The sequence below is a fragment of the Caenorhabditis briggsae genome, assembly GCF_000004555.2.
Source record: "Caenorhabditis briggsae complete genome, chrI, whole genome shotgun sequence".
NCBI classification, from domain to species: domain Eukaryota; kingdom Metazoa; phylum Nematoda; class Chromadorea; order Rhabditida; family Rhabditidae; genus Caenorhabditis; species Caenorhabditis briggsae.
The window spans coordinates 3,606,056-3,623,769 of NC_013489.2; the positions used below are offsets into that span (position 1 = coordinate 3,606,056).

The 17,714-nt window shown below is 38.1% G+C and overlaps 5 protein-coding genes across 5 annotated transcripts; 3 read left to right on the forward strand and 2 right to left on the reverse strand.

Moving 5' to 3' along the window:
- Positions 1–2,103: 2,103 nt before the first annotated feature.
- Positions 2,104–4,996, forward strand: CBG14938 (the record flags this gene model as incomplete). The annotated part of the gene is made up of 9 exons (XM_045242934.1): positions 2,104–2,775; positions 2,821–2,946; positions 2,993–3,177; positions 3,449–3,581; positions 3,713–3,797; positions 3,844–3,933; positions 3,986–4,099; positions 4,785–4,881; positions 4,927–4,996. 9 exons carry the CDS (start codon positions 2,104–2,106, stop codon positions 4,994–4,996), a joined length of 1,572 nt encoding a protein of 523 aa, XP_045095567.1.
- Positions 4,997–5,258: 262 nt separating this feature from the next.
- On the reverse strand, positions 5,259–8,485 carry Cbr-pcaf-1 (the record flags this gene model as incomplete). Its single annotated transcript, XM_045242940.1, has 9 exons — positions 5,259–5,438; positions 5,489–5,930; positions 5,977–6,081; positions 6,131–7,080; positions 7,504–7,794; positions 7,851–7,982; positions 8,025–8,152; positions 8,201–8,321; positions 8,369–8,485. The coding sequence occupies 9 exons, from the start codon at positions 8,483–8,485 to the stop codon at positions 5,259–5,261; spliced, it is 2,466 nt and encodes an 821-aa protein (XP_045095568.1).
- Positions 8,486–11,143: 2,658 nt separating this feature from the next.
- Positions 11,144–12,156, forward strand: CBG14940 (the record flags this gene model as incomplete). Its single annotated transcript, XM_045242946.1, has 4 exons — positions 11,144–11,188; positions 11,236–11,500; positions 11,566–12,002; positions 12,049–12,156. The coding sequence occupies 4 exons, from the start codon at positions 11,144–11,146 to the stop codon at positions 12,154–12,156; spliced, it is 855 nt and encodes a 284-aa protein (XP_045095569.1).
- Positions 12,157–12,998: 842 nt separating this feature from the next.
- CBG14941 lies at positions 12,999–15,716 on the reverse strand (the record flags this gene model as incomplete). Its single annotated transcript, XM_002639076.1, has 4 exons — positions 12,999–13,086; positions 14,065–14,248; positions 14,301–14,952; positions 15,408–15,716. The coding sequence occupies 4 exons, from the start codon at positions 15,714–15,716 to the stop codon at positions 12,999–13,001; spliced, it is 1,233 nt and encodes a 410-aa protein (XP_002639122.1).
- A 761-nt stretch (positions 15,717–16,477) lies between these two features.
- On the forward strand, positions 16,478–16,727 carry CBG25208 (the record flags this gene model as incomplete). The annotated part of the gene is made up of 2 exons (XM_045242962.1): positions 16,478–16,516; positions 16,620–16,727. 2 exons carry the CDS (start codon positions 16,478–16,480, stop codon positions 16,725–16,727), a joined length of 147 nt encoding a protein of 48 aa, XP_045099607.1.
- Positions 16,728–17,714: the final 987 nt, after the last annotated feature.

Genomic DNA, 17,714 nt, shown 5'->3' on the forward strand with positions numbered 1-17,714 from the left:
ACTGTGATTATATTTTTCAAGCACTTTTCAGAAGAAATTAGAAATTCAAACAGCAAAACGAATTCATACTTTTAACTTTATTTGTCAGAAACAACCATGAGCGTGAAACCTGTAATAGAAGGGCCCTCTGAATTTCAACTTTGAGCCAATTTTCCTCGGTTCCTATTAAAAATATAAAAAAGCTTTCAACTGATAACATCTTCAGACTTTTTTTATCAGATAGTTAAGCTCACACTTGACAGCTTGAGGGTCTTTCTATTACAGGGTTGACGGTGAGTAAAAAAGTTTTTGAATAATGAAAAGTAACAAAGTTCCTGATGTTCATTCATTACAGGATTCATGATGAGAAAATAAGGAGCTCGAAACTGTGTTTCTGTAAAATACTAGAAGAATTTATGAGAAACGTCAAGCTTAGGTTGTGCTCTGAATTCTTCGATATAGAAAGGAGGATGCGGTATCAGAAAATCAAGTTATCAATTTGTTTTACATGTTCATTTTTCGTCATTTTTGTTTTTCAGGATACTCCGAGTTTCAACGTCATAATCCTATTCCACCCTCCCATCCATACTTATCAAATTCCGCGCCGGGTTGAAAAAAGTTCTTCCGCACCGGGTAGCTGGTTTTTTGAAATAATTTGAGAAATTTATTGAATTCTACCACACAGAAAACTTCCTGAGATATTCCGCCCTTACAAAAGTATAGAAAACTTAACAAAAGCTTCAGAATTTTGAAATTTCAGAATCTGTCCCGGGGTCATAGCCGAGAAGAGCGACTGCTTCATTTTGACCCAAGTATTCGCCCTCCGAATGTTCAGGTCATTCAAGTCAATTGGTGTTGCCATCTTTGTGATCTTCTTCTTTTTTCAACACTATCTGCCAAAATGAAACTTGACGACCCGCTCGCCATCTCTCGTAACAAGTCCCCGTGTCTTTTGCGCCTTAACGGCCCGTTTTTTTTATTCCTTCAAGGTTAAAACACTCCTTTTTTTGATTTCGATAACAAGCCTTTTCTTCCTCTTCCATCTTCCATCTGTCCTCCCACATTTTCTCGTTTTTTTAAATTCTCCTGTGTCCCTCCGAAATGAAATGAATTGTTTGAAGATTTCAGTTGTAGTTCGATTGCATAAATAGTAATTGTAGAGACACCTTTTTTGTCTTGAGACCGGTTCTTTTTCTTCTTGGGGAAGAGTGTATTCTTGAAAGGAGACTTTCAGGACGACTCATTTACAAAATGGACTTTACTTTTAGTGAACAAGTTTTCTAAACGAGATAACATTCTGAATGTTTTGTGACCTTAATTTCTAAGTTGGGTATTAGTGAGCCGTTTAGCTTTAGTGCTGTTAGAACTTCGTTTCATAGTTTTTAAAGGAGATTTCTCGTTTTTTTGGAATTAAGATAAGCATCCTAATGTAACGGTGTACGATGATTAGTGTTCGCTCTGGGTACAATCGTTCGTCCACCTCACCCATCGTCGATCAGCTCTACCGTAGCTAGCGGCGCAGCATCTCTAGAGGAAGTTCCTACAAGTTCAACTCCTTAATAAATTTGTATGAACGAATTATCGAGAAAATTATTCTTTTATGCCCCCCCCCCCTCTCCTTTAAATACAAATAATAACAAGGTTCTCCCAGTTGAGTTTTTGGTATCTCTTACAGGAACTTTGTCAGAAACGCCTGTAGTGAGAATATCGTAAAATCTCAATTTCATTCCTACACGACTCGAGAATACTATATCAACAACGTTCTGAAAAAATCTGTTCTAACAACAAGACAAGAACGAATTCACCGTGGTGTAATGTGATATCTTCATAAATAGTAAGATGCCTAATCTGAATCGAACACCTTCTTACAATGCCTCTCCTCCTTCTTCTACTCCTCCTCTTGGTCTCTTTTTTCTTACCTAATTTCTCTTTTCTTTTCAACCTTCAGAGACACGGTGACGTTTGTTGTAATGCGACGTCTTCATTGAAGACTCTTCATACCTTCGTACATTACCCCCGAATGGCAAACCATTCAGCTAATCGTATCACTATGTTACTTCCTCCCAGACGCTTCTCTTCACCGAAGACCGTCGTTCTTTGCTGTTCAGATTTTTGTCGTTTCAGATGATTCTACGGGTGATTCTAGTCATCACATTTTGGAGTGCCACGTGTCATTCTGCAGATAATGCTAGTGGATTCAAAGTGTTCCGAGTACTTCCGACTACCAATCAACAACTTCTTCAAATGATTCGACTTTTTGAAACTGCTGACACAGATCGAGCAGACTTCTGGCATGCTCCAAGTGTTGTGAATGGAACAGTGGATATTATGGTGGCTCCAGAACACACAGATCAGTTTCAAGGATACTTGGAAAAACATGGATATACGTTCCAAGTTGCGATTGAAGATTTGCAAAAACTTTTGATTGAAAAAGAAGGAAATCTCTCAACACATATCACAGATGATGATGTATTTTTGAAACGTTTGCATGATGATGTTGGATTCCACTCGAGACTTCGGTTGGTCATTCTTTCAATTTTAAAAACCGAAGTTAAGCTTTCTAGAATGGGTGAATACTATTCATATTCCGTCATTTCAACATGGCTGCAAAGAATTGCCGAGAACATGCCAGATATTGCCCAACTGATTAAAGTTGGTACAACTGTTGAAGGAAGGGACATTTTAGGGTTGAAGTTTGGAAAAGATACACCAGATAAGAAGGTTGTTGTGATTGATGCTGGAATTCATGCACGAGAATGGGCAGCTATTCATACAGCATCTTACTTCATCAACTTAGTGAGTAATTTCAAATTTGAAAGTTTTGAAATTCTCGATTTTCAGATCGTTAACAGTAGAGAAACAGATCCACAAATTCAAAACTATCTTGACAATATCGTTTTGTACATCATTCCAGTATTGAATCCAGATGGATATGAATACACCAGAACCGACAAAACCAACCCAAGAGTAGGTTTTTGTTTGAATAACGCAAAACAATTTCAACTTTTTGCAGGCGAGAATGTGGAGAAAATCTAGGTCTCCAAAGGCTTGTGCTTTCGATGGTGTTCGCAATTCTTGTTGTATGGGCGTAGACCTAAATAGAAACTTTGATTTTCGTTTCTCCGAGATTGGAGCATCTAGATATCCATGCTCGGAAATCTATCACGGGCCCTCTGCGTTTAGTGAGCCGGAATCCAAGTGAGTTTTACGAGAACTACCGTAAAACCTGTAATAGGAGGGCCCCCATTCTTTCAAGTTAGATACCAATTAGCTAAATTCTTATATAGGGTATCAAAAATGTGTAAACTGACAAAACACTTCTGATAATATGATAAATAATTTTTTTAGTTGACAACTTTTTTATATCATTGATAAGAACCTAGATAAATTGGCTCAAAGTCAAAAGTTAGGGTGCCCTTCTATCGCAGTTTTTACTGTAAATATACGTACTTTAAATTATTTTTCTCAGTGCATATGCTCAGTTTTTGACTTCTCTGAAAGGACGTTTGGAAGCATACATCACTCTTCATTCCTATTCACAATTGTGGATTTACTCATATTCCCACAGAAAGTTTACCTACGCTCCAGATATTGAAGAGACTGTAAGTTTCGGTTTTTTGAAGAATATCTAGAGAAATTCTTAACCTGAAGTTGAAAAATTAAAATGTTAAATAATTTGTCTGGGTATTTACTAATTTGAGTATCTTGAAGTTAAGAGTTTATTCGATTATAGAGAAGAGTCGCTGCGAAGGCAGTTCAAGAACTTGGTCGAATGTACGGAACAAAGTATCGCCATGGGACTGGACCTGAAATCATCTGTGAGCTCATTAAAATAGAAAAATCAAAACAGTTTATCAATTTCAGATGCGTTCTCGGGTGGATCAACAGATTGGGCTAAGGAAACATTGAAGATCAAATACTCATACACAATCGAGCTAAGACCCGGATACGAAGGTATCATAGGTCCTTTTCGTTTCAGTTGTAAATGTTTCAAAGCTGATTTCAGAGTGGAACGGATTCGTTCTTGATAAGAATCAGCTGGTTCCAACTGCAAAAGAAACATGGGCAGGGGTTACTGTAGTTTTGGATGAGGTGGCAAACCAGTGGAAGTCGTCAAGAAGTAAGTTTGTTTAATCAGTAAGAATTATGCCGTCCAGACTTTGGACTCCAGATTCTTGACTCCAGAGAATGCGAGGTATGCAATTTTTGACTTTCACATTGTTTTAATCAGAAGCTCTAAAACTTATTATTTTTCTTAAGAACAAGTACGCCGGAACCGAAAAATCGTAAGCGGAGACACAGCGAGTCTCATGAGAAAAGTTGGTATTAATCAGTCAAACCTAATACGCATGACTGTAGTTTGTAGTCATATATCAGAGCGAGAAATCTCATGCTTACTGTATTTAAAAAGTAATAAAAATTTTATAATGGTATGAAAAATCGAAGCTGTGGAAGAAAAACGCCGGTGGCAGTGGTCGAGGATCCCACAACGACAAACTCCTGTAACCTAAAAAACTTTCATTATGAGGATTTATTTCATCGTTGTTTACTGATTATCGCCGATTTTTCTCTCGTTTTTCCTTGAAAAAGTCGAAAATTTTAAATTTTTGACAGTAAAAATTGGCTAAAAACGCATACAAAAAGCGAGAAAATAACTCGGAAATAAAAAAGATTTTTTTGGTTACTGTAGTTGTCGTTGTGGGACCTTCGAACCCGGCCATCGGCTTTCCTCTTCCACAGCTCCCGATTTTTTTGTGCCAGAATAATAAAAAAATAAATAACGAAAATTGGTGTTTGTTTTTCAGTCCGGGAGAGTGAACTGAACCGTATTCGTGAGGAGAAATGTGCTGATCGTCTAGCTGGTTGTGCTTATTGGCTTCAGTCGTCTCCTAACGTTTGCAGGTTGGCTTGTTTTTTTGTAATTTTTCTCATAATTCCATTTTTCAGAGTTTCCCAATCTACCATGATTCGTGATTGTGCAAAAACATGCAATCTATGTCACATGATTGCAGTTTAGACTATTCAATTTTAAATTTAATCTGTTTTCAATAATAGGCCATATTGGTTTTTTGTATATAGAGGAACAAATTGCTCTGTTTCCTTTTCGTATTCGGTCTCTTTTTTCCACATTGTTTGATAAAATTGATTCATTTTCAAGCATTTAAAAAAGTAAATAAATATGTGTGCAAGTATAGGGAGATCAGCAGGCATTATTTTATGATACAGGATGAACTGTTATATATATATATATATATATATAGAAACATTATAGGGTGCAATTAATTAGATGGGCGCTCAGGAAGCTCTGGATAGAGTGAACTTTCTGGAAACGCCGATTTTAGTAGCTTCAAGGCTACCTCGTTTAATTTATATGCCAGTTTATAGTAAATTGTGTCGATGCCGTTGAAGGAGTAGCAGTTTTGGAACATTCTTGTCAGATCAGCTATGAACAGGTGTTGCTGAAAAAACAGATAGATTGGTTAACTCAGTGAACACAAAATGAGCTTACATGAGCATAATATTTCCTTCTGAATTTTTCCTGAATAGTTTTGAAGTCGATAGGGTGCTTTATGTAGGCGTAGTAATCGGGAACTTCATGTTTATCTACAGGCTTCAAAAAAGGCCATGCATTTTTATCAGCTGTCAGTTTTTTCAAGATCGACACGATCCGTGTGTCGAGTGTATCGTCCAGCTCGTCGAGTTGATAGCAAGTCTTCTTATTCATTTTCAGAGAGTCTGTTCCGGGAATTTTCCGTAGTTCAATGAAACCTGAAGCACCTAGAAACTCAATGCAGTTTCGGATGATCTTTAAAGGAAACTCACTCTCTCGGAATATATGCTCGAGTCCTCCGAATACTCGACCTCTACACTCTGCACCGTTCTCCATCTTGTATCCAATGTGCAGAGCTTGAATGCCCTTTGAAAAATCTGGGAACTTGATGTAGGAAATTCTAAATTAAGAAAATTGATCTAGAACGGCGATGTAAAATCTCTTACTGTGGATGCAAATGGCAACCCATCAAGGTAGCACCTTCGTATTCTTTAATCCAACCATGATATACAGTAGGCTTGATTTCAAGTTTATCAGAAAATCCTTGTTTTCTGAAATTTAGAAAGTGTTGAGCTAGAGAACATTCACCCAGAAACGTACGTGAAGTATCCGATGGCAAACTCATCTGCGAAGGTTAGCATGTGATAAATTTTGTTTTTGATCATGTAGTCCTTGCAATGATTCATCAGATGGGTACCGTACCCTTTCACTTGCTCTTGTGCTGTTATGGCACAGAAAACTATTTCTACAAATCCTCGATTTGTGAATGGTCGGAAGCAAATTCCACCGATCACTCCGACATCTCGTTTCAAAATTACCATATTCAAGTGACGAGAATCAAAGATAAGACGTGTGACATAATCCTTTGGCATCTTCGGAAGCTGTGCTCCGAACAAATTCTGAAGTTCTACGAGTTGAGCGAGTTGCTCGTGGTCTTGGAATGGGTCCAAGTCATTTCCAATTACTCTGAACTCGATGAGCCCACTCTCCTCATCACGAAGTGCACCCAATCCACGCGATACTTCTTTATTCAATTCTTCAAAGTCGGCTTTTGTTTTCGGCTCCATAGCATCCATGTCACTCTCCAGCTTTATCGCACGGATTAATGATCGTACAACTGCCATCGATTCGTCGGTTTCGGGTGATTTCTTTGTTGAGTTCGCCGTTGATGGCTGCGAAGATGACCGATCTTTTTTCTTTTTCAGAGGCTCCTCCGATTCGTCGTTTACCGGAGACGTCGTGGACTCTCGAGAAGACGCACTTTCTGAATGATCGGTGGGCTTCTTACGTTTCACGTACGTCAACTGTAAATCTTCCATGGAGACGGACGAATCCTTTCGGCGTTGAGACGAAGAAGGGTAAGAGTCATCGGTAAAATTTTGCAGTTCTATCCAGGATTTCAACTCGGTCGCAAACGTCGTCAAGTCCTCTGAGCTTTCTTCCAAATCACTTTCTGAGATACCGAACGGAGAGTATCCTTCTGAATTCAGTGCGTTGATCAAATAGTCGCAGAAAGTGAGTGCGAATTTTTCACCGAAGATGTCCACAGTCTGTAAAAGAAAATATACTATCAAATATGATTGAAAAATAACTGACACCACATACAAGATAGTGGACAACTGATGAAAAACTAATCACCTTTTTGTGAATTTCGGTATTATGACAGAATTTTTTTCTGGAACTGGTTCAGTATCATAAAATAGATATCTCAAATAGAAGATACAGGAAGAGGCACATTTTCGGGAGGTTACTGTAGGAAGCCTTGTTCATTATTTTGTGCCGGTGTTTGCACAATTCAAATTTCAATAATTCGTTTTTTTCGTTTCTCCTTTTTTTAAAGGAATTCCTCTCCTGTTTTATCGAATTTTCAATTTAAAAATCAACGGTTTTCGTCGAAAGATAAGATTTCACCAATTTCGAAGTCGGTTAGGATTATTCAATCAAATGGCCATATTGGAACAATTCGAAAATACCTGGTACTGCTTGAATGTCAGGTATTTTGATGGCATATTGACGTAGTAGTCCAACCGAGTGAACATCATCCTGTATCTTCCCTGCTCCAGTTGTTCGCTCACTAAAAATTTCACATGTAACTTTTTAAAATTACAATGCTTTCTATAATATTCGTTGTTGGAAATTGTATTAGGAAGAAACTTACAGTTGCTAGCTAAGTTTTCGAAACTTTCCAGGCGCCAATGGTTCATTTCCGTGAGGAATAAAGTTCCGATTTCGGCAAGTCTATGTTTTTCTCTGAAAAAAATTGGCTATTTCCTTATATCCATAGTTGGACTTCTTACGCATTGTCCACAGGCCGAGAAGCAATGAATTTTTTGACAAGAATGAACGGGCTAAATGAGTCGGGCTCGAAGTTAGGCTTCCCAATGAAAGGAACTTCTATGGGTGTCAACGTGCGCAGAGATTTCAGAAGCATTTGCATAGTGATATATAACGTCTGAAATTATAAAATCCGGAAAATCTACTCTTATGAACTGACCTGAAGTGATTCGTTAGTAGGATCGATTTCACTGAGTTCTGAGCAACATGTCTGAAGATCAGCTATTCTATCTGTATAAGTGTCAATCTCTTCTTCTGACAACGTTTTTATTGGTTCCGCATGGAATGCTGAATAATGTAAAATTTAACTCATGCTCTTTTAATCATTCAACCCACAAATCGAATGTCCACATGTTCTACATTCTATAATTTCTTCTGATGCTAAAGACTCCAAATCTCTGGTCATTGGTGCGTAGTCATTTTCGCGCTCAGCTCTTGTAGCTCTTCGTTCAACTGTCTGAAAAACTAGATAGAACATTTAAGAATTGAATAAATACAACACACCTCCTCTTCATTACTCAAGACTGGTCGGAACCCGCGACATTGACATGTTCCAGCATTACAAGATGTGAAATATGTCAGTTGCCTTCGTCGCTCGTCCAAAATTTCTCGTTGTTTCATTTCAGTTTATAGGTGAACACATAACAATGTCGATTGGAACACAAAATGGGTTTGAATGCTGCGTCTGCAAACACCGCACGGAAAGAATGCACGATTGGAAGATGGGGTTTTCTTTCCGATCGCAAGACGAAGGTTTAATTCGATGTTACTTGTTGTCTATTTCTGATGCTCTTGATCTTTTTAATGTGATTTTAAGTAGTTCTGCTATAAAATTATCTCATAAGCTCGCGAGTTCGAGAGTCGAAAGCTATTGTCAAATTAAAAAAAAGTGGTACCTGGAAAATTTCGCGGGCGGCTTCCCGGTCAATTTTCGAGGCCTTGCCCCAGAAACACTACGGTAATAAACGAAACTTATTTCTGTGAATTTAGTGGGATTTTCTGGACAAAATTTAGATTTCTTGGTATGAAAATGATCGCTAGCATCTCTAGAATCTGTTTTTCATCAAAAAAACCGAACTTAATTGCGAAAGTAGCTCGAACGAGGAGAAAATCTGAAATATTACGTTTTTGTCGCACTTTTTCTTTGATCAAAAAAAGCTACGCCTTTCAAATTTTTAGGTCCCCACTTGGGTTCAAGCAAGGGAGTCGTGCCCCAGTAAATTTTTCAAAAATTCTCAATTCGCTGCCGAACTTCGTTGGCTGAGTATCACAGTTTTAAAGGATGAGCGAGAATACGCGCGTTGCAACCTGTTGATTTTCAAGAAAGAGATCATGATCTAGTTCAAACCCGCGTTCATTTTAAAATTATTAAATTTCTTCTGGCCTACGAGTTTGCTGGGGCGCTTTTTCTGACACCCTCGCTTGAACCCGAGACCCCGCAAATTCCGGGGAAAAAAATCGGGGAAAAAAACCGGGGAAAGTGGGCGGAGTCGAGAAAAACCTTGCGGCAAAACCGTGCCAGGGTTGCAATTTAGGCTCCGCCCCTCATGGCCGTGTCCAAATGTGCAGAAAANCCGTGTGGCAAANCCGTGCCAGGGTTGCATTTTAGGCTCCGCCCCCNNCTCCGNNCACTTTTCCCCGATTTTTTTCCCCGGTTTTTTCTTTCCCTGGAATTTGCGGGGTCTACTTGAACCCAAGTGGGTCCCACTTTTTTTAATTCGACAATAAATGTTTAGGTGAATTAGATCAAGAGGGGTTACTGTAGACATCCCACTGCTCTGTATCGTGTCTTTTCCTTGTTCCTCAAATATTTACAAAATACAGAGTTTTTAAAAAAATAATTTTAACTTTGTTGTGATCGTATTGCTTTATTCAATGCATTTCGTTTTCCGCGATACTAATTGATTTTTCTTAATTAAATAGTTTCATGCTTTCTGAAATAACTTGATGATACGTTATCTAGGTTTGTAATTGTTTTCTCCGGTTTTTGGACTTCAAATAATCTTGTAATTCCTGGGCCAGTCTCCCCAGTCCAGGAGATTACTGAAGATAGAGATTTCACTGGCGTCCATGAGGGATTCCCCCCCTTCTCAGCACTCATTTTGATGAAATTGCTGATTTTATATTACAGTGCTGAATAGAGTACTTTCATTTTTCCTCACATGAATTTCTCCGCCTAGCATGTCTTCCGCTTCGTCATCGTGTTTCTCTTTTCTCCTCCGGTCTCTATCACCCGGCTCGTCCCTAGTTTCTCTGCCTCACCCGTTTCTCACTCGCCTCTCGCACGGGTGTCTGTTCTCTAAATCGCCACGTTTCTTCTCTCGTGCCTCTCATTTCTCGCCTCTCTTTCGGTCGTATTTCCAATCGAAGCGCTCCCCTCCCGATACTTCGCTTTCGCCTCGTCCCTGTCCAACGATTCATTACATTATTCATATATAACACAAGTCGTGTCTTTTCAGTAATTTTGATTTTAGTCAATCGATTACCACATTTCTTTAAGCTCTTCTTTCCCTTCTCCTTCCATTTCCTAGATAAAATTTTATTAACAACGCCCTCTGATAAGATGCCTCCCGACTTGATATTGTACAATCATGACATTTTCTTAGTACTATTTTGAAGCTTTTCACATGTGTTCTCAATGCTCAAAATTATGTTCATTCCACATGTTATCTGGAAATATGCCTGTTAGGCTGCGTCTGAAAAGCTGTCCAAACAAAGACGAAGACCGCTTTTTTCTCTTTTTCCCCACTTGGAAACGTTTCCCTGACATTGTTGACTTTGTGGTTTCGCTTTTTCGTTTATTCAAGTAAAGGTATCAGAATTATAACACGACGGACATCATTGATCGATTTAACTTTTTGATTCATATCCGGTAGTCCACCCAATATCTATATCATTATGCAACATTAATAATCCATAAAATTCATGAACTTTCATCGCACCGGACGCCTTTCTTTATTATCCTATATACGCATCATCGTTGTCTCAAAAGTCTATCATCATTCGAAATCTTCCAAAGGCTCCACTTCCAGAGACTGGTTCTGAAAGATAAGATCTGCTTGCAGGCTTATTCAATTCCTAGCCATCCGATTTTGAATGTTTTTCGCTGAAGCTTGAGGAAAAATTTCGAATCTAGATTACGTTACGGTTGAATTTACGTATATCGACGCACGCTGAAACGAAGATTGGGTTATTTAAAATATTATTTCAGAGGTTTTGGTTCAACAAATTTGTTCCCAGTTGCTGAACTCGTTCTAATAGATTTTGTATTAATCGGATATGTCGGAAGGTCAGCTGGTTCAGAGACGCAAAAAGACTGAAGAGGTTGTTTTGAAAAGTGGATTCAGAATAAAAACATGATTTGATTTCAGCCAGTCGCTGAAAAACCAGAAGAAGCAAGTGGTGATTCGGCACATTCGTCTGATCAAGAAGACAATGATAAGGGAACGCGATTGACGTTGATGGAGCAGATTCTTCTGCTTGGATTAAAAGATCGTGAAGGCTATACTTCTTTCTGGAATGACTGCATATCCTCAGGACTACGAGGATGCGTTCTGGTGGAGTTGGTTTTGCGGGGACGTATTCAGCTTGAAGGTGGTGGAATGAGACGCAAAAATCTTCTCAATAGAAAAGTAGGTTGATCAAGTACAATTAAAAAACTATATAATATTGATTTCTTATTTCGCCACACGAACAAGCAGTATTACAGGTTACTGTGAAAAGCAGTGAGCCAACTGGTGACGTCATTTTGGACGAAGCCCTTCGCCACATGAAAGAAACCAATCCACCGGAGACTGTGACCAGTTGGATCGAGTACTTATCTGGAGAAACATGGAATCCATTGAAACTGCGTTATCAATTGCGAAACGTGCGCGAACGTCTTGCCAAGAATCTCGTTGAGAAGGGTGTTTTGACCACCGATAAGCAGAATTTCCTTCTTTTTGAAATTACAACGCATCCACTTTCCGATGGAAACCAAAAAACTAAGTTGATCAAAGAAGTGCAAGAATCAGTGCTTGGAAAGTGGACCAATGATGTGCATCGAATGGATAAAAAAATGTTGTCGTTGATTGTTCTGGCTCATGCTAGTGATGTTCTTGAAAACGCATTTGCACCACTTTCGGATCAAGATTATGAGGTATGAAGAATCCACCGGAAACCAATTCACTAAAAACCGTTTACAGGTTGCTATGAAACGAGTGCGTAGTCTGCTTGATCTTGATTACGACCAGCAAGCCGAAAAGAAGGGAAACGATGTAATGTGGGCCGTTTTCGAAGCTTTCAGCAAATAAATCTTTGAGTATGTCCAAATACAAATCGAACTCCTCCTTGATAATGTTTCTGTTCAGGTCACAATGCGTGTACGTGCAATCTGTAATCAACTCGAAACCGGTACATTTCTTCTCCCCGCGTCCTCAATAGTTTTCGTTCCCTTTTTTATTGGTTTCTATTTTCCTCACAATTTAAACATGCACCATCTCTTTTTTTTCTTGCTATTGTTCCAAGCACCAATGTGATACAGTTTTAAATGTGTTTTATTAGCTTTAGAAGATGACTATGAATGGAAATGAGTTTGAACCTGGAAACACAGTTTATCAAAATTACAATTCCATTCATAATTTTCAAAGCTTGAAACGCGTATTTCTTTCGTTTCATTTTATGTCATCTTCCTGGGATGTTTTAGTGTGTCAACGACCCTGTAGTTATTTTTTTGTACATATACGGGAAGTTCATTTGTTGCTTTTCTTTTTCTGCCGGCAACTGGGAAATGCTTTCGCAGGTTAGCGGTCGCTTATTTTGCCTTTTCATGAAATAAGAACCACTGGGATGTTTTGAAACTTTTCTTCTTCTTGTATCAATTTAATCAAACACATTCGTTCTGATTCTTCAAAGGGTTTATATTATTTACTCGTCTCATCGACCTTTTTCCATCTCTTTTTATGTATTAGTCTTCTGTGATAAATGGCTCCTATTATATTCCGCTGTTCCACTTTTTTTAGAAGTAGTTTCATTTATTAGGTTTCCTTCCCATGGAAACGCGGGTCGATTGTATGAATTTTTGAGCACGTTGACAAGAACAAATAAACATTTATTGTGGAACCCGATATTAAACAAGGAAACAACTGGCAACAACTCATGCTTCCAGTTCTTCGGAAGACAATAATTTCCGAGAATCTTCGCTTCTTGATGTCGTTGAACACGATGGGAGAGGGCGATGTGTCCTGTAATATTACTTTGAATTTCTTTTTAATAGGAGAATGACAAATAGGAAAAGTCGCAGAATGGACGTGGAGAGCTTCTACTTCTCAAGATGTTGATCTCAACAATAGAATCCATTGCTATACTTTGATAGATATAATATAATTTAGGGGACCAAAAATGTTTTACCTTAATAAAGTGGACAAAAATTTGAAAATCAATTTTACAATTGAGCTTTACAGAAGCTACGATTTACCCAGGAACATTTTATTCCCTGAACCACTTTGTACCTCGCTGTAGCTCAAATTTGTTTTTCTAGTGATCCAATAAAAAATTATTAGAAAACTTTCAATTACTAGTCTGGTACAAAACACTGAAGCGATGGAAGAAAAACGCCGATGGCTGTGGCTGAAGGTCCCACAACGAAAACTACAGTAACCTAAAATATTCTTATTTTCCGCTTTTTAAAGGTTTTTTGTTAATTTTCTCTAGAAAATTTGCAAACTAAAAAATGTGACATCGAGATAATAAAATCTGAAAATGAACATATTTTTAGGTTACTGTAGTTATCGTTGTGGTAAACTTCGGCCACGGCCAAGGACGATTCTCTTCCACAGGTCCGGATTTTTCTTTGCCAGAATAACACAAAAGAGCGGAAAGTACTTCCATGCTCTTAGAGGAAATCAGAATTGTGCAAGTGACAACTATGTATTTTTTAGAACTGAGAAAATTAATTAATCTAACGATGGCTATTGGAAACTAACTATTGGGAAGTTAGTTCTAGCTATCATTGAAAGTGTCAACTGAACGGAGAAGGTAAAAGCGACAAAGGACAACAAAGAACGACGACGAGCATTAGATTTCTTACGGTAGATCAATCAAAATAAAGATATCAGACTGATTTGGAAAGAAGGGAGTACTGGTGGTCAGTGTCAACGAGACTGCGACTCATCCTGCACGAAATCATAAATGAAACTAAAACAATAATAAGGAATTCAAACCTTTGTCGTCGTTTGTTCATTCCATGAAGAAGCATTCCAGAGAGACAAAGAACCAAACCACATATGTTCAATTCAGTTAGTTTGTCTTTGTTGATTAGATGAGCAAGAAGGAGTGTCGCCACTTCTTTTACTATTCCAAAGATGTTGAGAGTGATTCCAGAAGTGTTCACAAGTAGGAGGTACTCTGAATATGGGATAGTTTTGGAGTCCAACGAGTAGCAAAAATATAAACTCACCACTGATTTCCATACAAAACGCGAGTAATCCTCCACCAGAAATTAACCCAACCACCAACCAAGGATCATAGTGGCCTTGGAACGAAAACACTGAATTCCAGTTGATTTCAGCTCCTTCGAACAGCCAAATCATTGGAATAATTGGAATCATCATCCACGGTTGAACATGAGCAACCATGTCCAATGGATGTCTGACTGCTGAGTCGTCTCTCTGCATCACTAACTGCGATACGGTCCATCGGATTCCAGTGCACGCGGCTGCCAATTCTACTAGGAGAAGACCAGTCAAATCGAGTTGAGATGATTTCCATGTGAATAAGAATAGACCAGCAGCAATTAATCCCGTCTCAAAACCCAATGAATTACGCCATCTTTCCAATCGAAGAAGTAGCGAAAAAGCAACAATAAATAGGATTGAAGATGATTTTGCCATTGTATATAGACTGACAGTAACGTATTCTAATGCCCAATTCGATAGACCAATATCCATGGATGCGCATATTCCAATCGGAGCAAGCCATCTCATTTGATCTCGTAACGAAACTCGCATTCGAGGGGCTCGTACGCATTCATAAATAAATCGGATTATTACAGCAAACAGATACTTGAGAATATAATGACCACTGACAACAAGTAACGGCAACTTGTAGTTCTGAAAAGTAAAATTTCTGATATTGAGATGAATAAGGAAGTTCCAGGTTTTGAAAAAAAACGACATATGCATTTTTTGTAGACTTATGACTTTCATGCTGTATCGAAAGAAAAACATTTTTTCAACATAATTTTCCATTCTGCAGAAACTTGGTCCGCCAACCACCGGCCCTTGGCCAGTCAGAGCCTTTTCAAATGCGGTTTAGCAGTCGTTCTACTTTTTGAGATTGTCTGATGTGAGGAAAGTTAGCTTTCTAGGATTTATTGCAAGCATGAAATACTGTTTTCTGGCTGATTTCCAATCGGAAATTTCAAGTTGGTATCGCAAGAGGTTCCAATTGTCCGTCAACAGTGCGTCGACGGCCCGTCGGTGCTCCTTTGCCTTTTCAGCTGTTATTTAGCTTTTTTTGGCAATGCCCCATTACCTGTGCATCCAATTTCTGCAAAAAATCTCACCTTTATAAACCACTTTTGATAAAAAGTGAGTCCAATGGACAGTGGATAATAAAGCATTGCTATTAAAGCGATTCGTAGAACCATTTCTCGATATGTTAGAATTGGATTCGTATCGTTGACTGTTCTAAAGTGAAGTTCTTCTTCTTCGTCTTCACTATCGTCACTTATTTCGGCAACAAGCTTCTCTGCAGTCTGACTTGGTACCCGTGTCTGTAGTGCAATCGATTCAGATGGACCCGGATCGTCGTCAATTGGCGATGATTCAAGCAAATGGGCGGTGGAAGATGAAAAAGCAGAAGGGAATCTCATTAACAGATGACTGAAATTCGGAATTGGAATTAGGTTAACAAAAAGTGCCACCTCACTTTTATCTTTTTCTCTCTCGGCTGCCTCTCAATCTTTCCCCTCCATTCGCTGATTCGTTGGGGAATAAAATAGAGAAGAGAAGTGTCAATTGGATGAGTTCTGCAAAAAAAAAGAGAGAGAATGAGATGAGAACTTGAGAATGGAGCAGTTGACAGATTGAAAAGTGGAAGAAAAATTAGAAAGATAAAAAGAAAAAAAAAAGGAAAAATGGTGAGGATTAATTATATGTAGATATTTAGGGAAAGATTCGTTTTGCAGAAAAGATAAGAAGGAAAATAGAAAGACCATATAGAGAGTAGGTCGATAATGATAATGAATACGCGTGCGAGGAAGAGAAAGCAGCAAAATAGATGGTTTATGAAGATAGACGGAAGTAATTTTAGATAGTATCGTACTAAACTTGAATGTAATAAAAAAACATTGTTCAGAATCGGAAAAATATTTTTATGACAAAAACAATTTCACATATTTTTGCTTGGTATTGTTCAGGTTCTGTTGTGTTAAAGTATGATGTTTTTTCTAGGGTAAATTGAAAACTTTTCACATCTAAAAATATAGAATAGAACGTATTCAAAACATTCCGAATGTGTATTTTTTAATCCTGACATCTCCAGATTCTGGATCTCTTCGTAGCCTTTTCCTTAGATCCATGAAACAGAAAGTGTTGTCAGATGGGGGAAAAACGGCAATAAATATCTGTACGAATGGATCTCCAAACTTCGAAAGAGAGACGCAGATCGTTTGCAAATCGATGCGGGAAATAGAATAAAGATGAGAGAAATGGAGACCAAATATAGTATTCTTTTTTAAACCATTCAGATAGCAAGATGCTCCAATCGATTGTAGCGCAGTTTTCAAGAAGGAGTAAGAGAAATAGTGTGTGATGAGAAGAAACGGAGAGAAGAGAGAAACGAACAAGAGGCAGAAAGGGAAAAGGGAAAGAAAATTGACTGAACTGAGTGCGCGAACAAGAAAAAAGAGAGTCAATAAAAAAGAAAAATTGATGGTGGAGAATTTAGGGTTATCAGTTATTTTTCAATGATAAAACGAGCAAAAATTGAGTGCAAGAAGAAAAGAAAAAAAAACCAAAAAAGTAGTTGAGAGTTTGATTTAGGATTGTATATAGAGACACAGATTGAGAGAATACATGTTTGGGCAAGCGGATCAAGCGATGTGGATATTTGGTCACGATATCGAAAATTGGCATGATGTATTTACCGTTGTGGGTCGACAAGAGTATATTAGTGTCTAAAAAAGAACACACTGAAGTTTGCAAAAAAAATTCAATTTTATTAGGAATAAATAAATGCTAAATTGCAATCTTTTCACATGCTATTTCGATCCATCCCCAGGTAAGACGGGGTTGCTGAAAAGCGGACAAACCGCGGACCGTCAGCGGCTGAAGATTTAGGAATTGGCTTTAACTTGTACCTTTAAGCAAATGGGGTCAAACTTTGGAACAAAAAGGATAAAAGGCAATCATCAGTAATTGGGCCATAATGAAAAAAACAACAATGTTTTTGATGAAAATATCTCTTAGATCTTCAGCCGCTGACGGTCCGCCGTTTGTACGCTTTTCATCAACCTCATCTTACTTGTGAGTTTTATTGAAAGATGTTGGTCAAAAATGTTTAAGCTACAAAATTAAATTTTTTCAGGGTGGTTTGAGAGTCTCAAAGAACAATAGTTGAAAGCAATTTTTTCTCTAGTTCCTAAATTAAAATTTTAAATGTAAAGACGTCTATATAATTCTTCTAGAAAATCAGTTTGGGATCATTTGAAAACATATCTCACACCTCTCAACCAAAATCTCTAGACTAGTTTTTATTTCTAATCCTATTCCCTCATTTTGCCCTTTCCCCCTCTTCCAAGAAATTCGTGCTCTGCCCGTGCAAAACGTTTCGTAGTCCCTTCTCTCTTTTCCCCTTTCTTTTCCTTTTC